At 43.7% G+C, this 1,249-nt stretch overlaps 1 protein-coding gene across 1 annotated transcript in view; it reads right to left on the bottom strand.

Moving 5' to 3' along the window:
- Positions 1 to 1,249, bottom strand: part of irx7 (iroquois homeobox 7) — a 1,420-nt gene continuing 171 nt past the window's right edge. The window contains exons 1-2 of the mRNA XM_027145226.2: positions 1,206 to 1,249; positions 1 to 980 (exon numbers count right to left, since the gene is read on the bottom strand). The exon at positions 1,206 to 1,249 is cut by the window's right edge and continues 171 nt beyond it. Of these exons, the coding sequence (XP_027001027.1) occupies positions 198 to 980; positions 1,206 to 1,249 (827 nt within the window). The 3' untranslated portion in view covers positions 1 to 197. The remainder of the gene's footprint in view (positions 981 to 1,205) is intronic.

Below are 1,249 nucleotides of genomic sequence, written 5' to 3'. Positions count from 1 at the left end.
TAAAATTTACAATTATTTACAATAATTTGGGGTTTCAACCTGACTGTAAACTTCATGACTAAAGAGTCCATGATAAGAATATTTTAAAAAAAATATAAAAAAAAATATTTAAAAAAACATGCTTAAAAGTTTAGCTCCTATCAGAACAGTCCAAAAGTGCAAACATCTGCCTTGCATGAGTTGCATTAACAGTTTAACTAACTTTGTGGAAGGAAGTGTGCAGAGTAGCTTGCAGGGAAGAAGCTGTGTCTGGACGGCCAGTTTGCCCACCATTTGCTAAAATCTTGGCAATGCTCATTGTTTTTCTTTACTGGAGTTTCGGAAGTGGCGGTTTCTGCCAGAGACCAGATTTTTGGTTTCTGTCCATTAACACTTTCTTTACACTCCTTATTCGCCGATTCACACTCAGCCTCACTGTTTCCGGTAGTAACAGCAGCGGAGTTGGAAGTGTCACCATCATCGGACTGTTCGAGCCTTTCCGTTAGACGCTGTTCAGCCGGGCGCAAAGACTCGCTCTCCGCTGCGCTCAACTCCTCCTCAACATCAACAATGTGTGTATCGATGTCAACCTCATCGTCCGAGCATCGATCTTTCTGTGAAGAGCCATCTTCTTCATCATCTTCTTCTACCTCGCTATCATCAGGCTCTTCATCCTCGTCGCTCTTGGCTTTGGACGCCCAGCTGACACGGTTCTCCTTTTTGAGGCGTCGGCGCGCGTTGGCGAACCATGTCGACACTTGCGTCAGGCTCATCTTGGTGACGATGGCCAGCATGATCTTCTCGCCCTTGGTGGGGTATGGGTTCTTCAGGTGCTCGCTGAGCCAGGCTTTCAGCGCGCCGGTGCTCTCCCTGCTCGCTACTTTGGCTACGCGTCCTGATTCATCCGCCACCACCGGTCTGTACGGAGAGAAATACGCACCTCCTCGGCTGAGCAGAGCCTGGTGATATGGGGATGCGGTTTTCAATTCATAAGAGCTCCCCTAAAAAAAAAAAAAAATAATAAAAAACATAGGTTTAGCGACGTTTTATTCTAAACGCTTTACTTTTGTTCACTTACGCCGTGCGTAATTCCCGTGCCACATAAACACACTACTAGATAAATTAATATTAAATCATATTTGCATACGTGTCTATTAATATATTTTAAAATCCACTTTGTACAGTTTGAGCAGTTAAATATTAAATGTACACTTTTTAGTACTTACCATATGTGACATGTTTCCAGCATGTGGGAACGGAATGAAAGTGT

Source organism: Tachysurus fulvidraco, chromosome 23 (assembly GCF_022655615.1).
Source record: "Tachysurus fulvidraco isolate hzauxx_2018 chromosome 23, HZAU_PFXX_2.0, whole genome shotgun sequence".
Lineage (NCBI taxonomy): Eukaryota > Metazoa > Chordata > Actinopteri > Siluriformes > Bagridae > Tachysurus > Tachysurus fulvidraco.
Note: the sequence above shows the minus strand (reverse complement) of the source record. Positions and strands in the feature narration are given on the sequence as shown.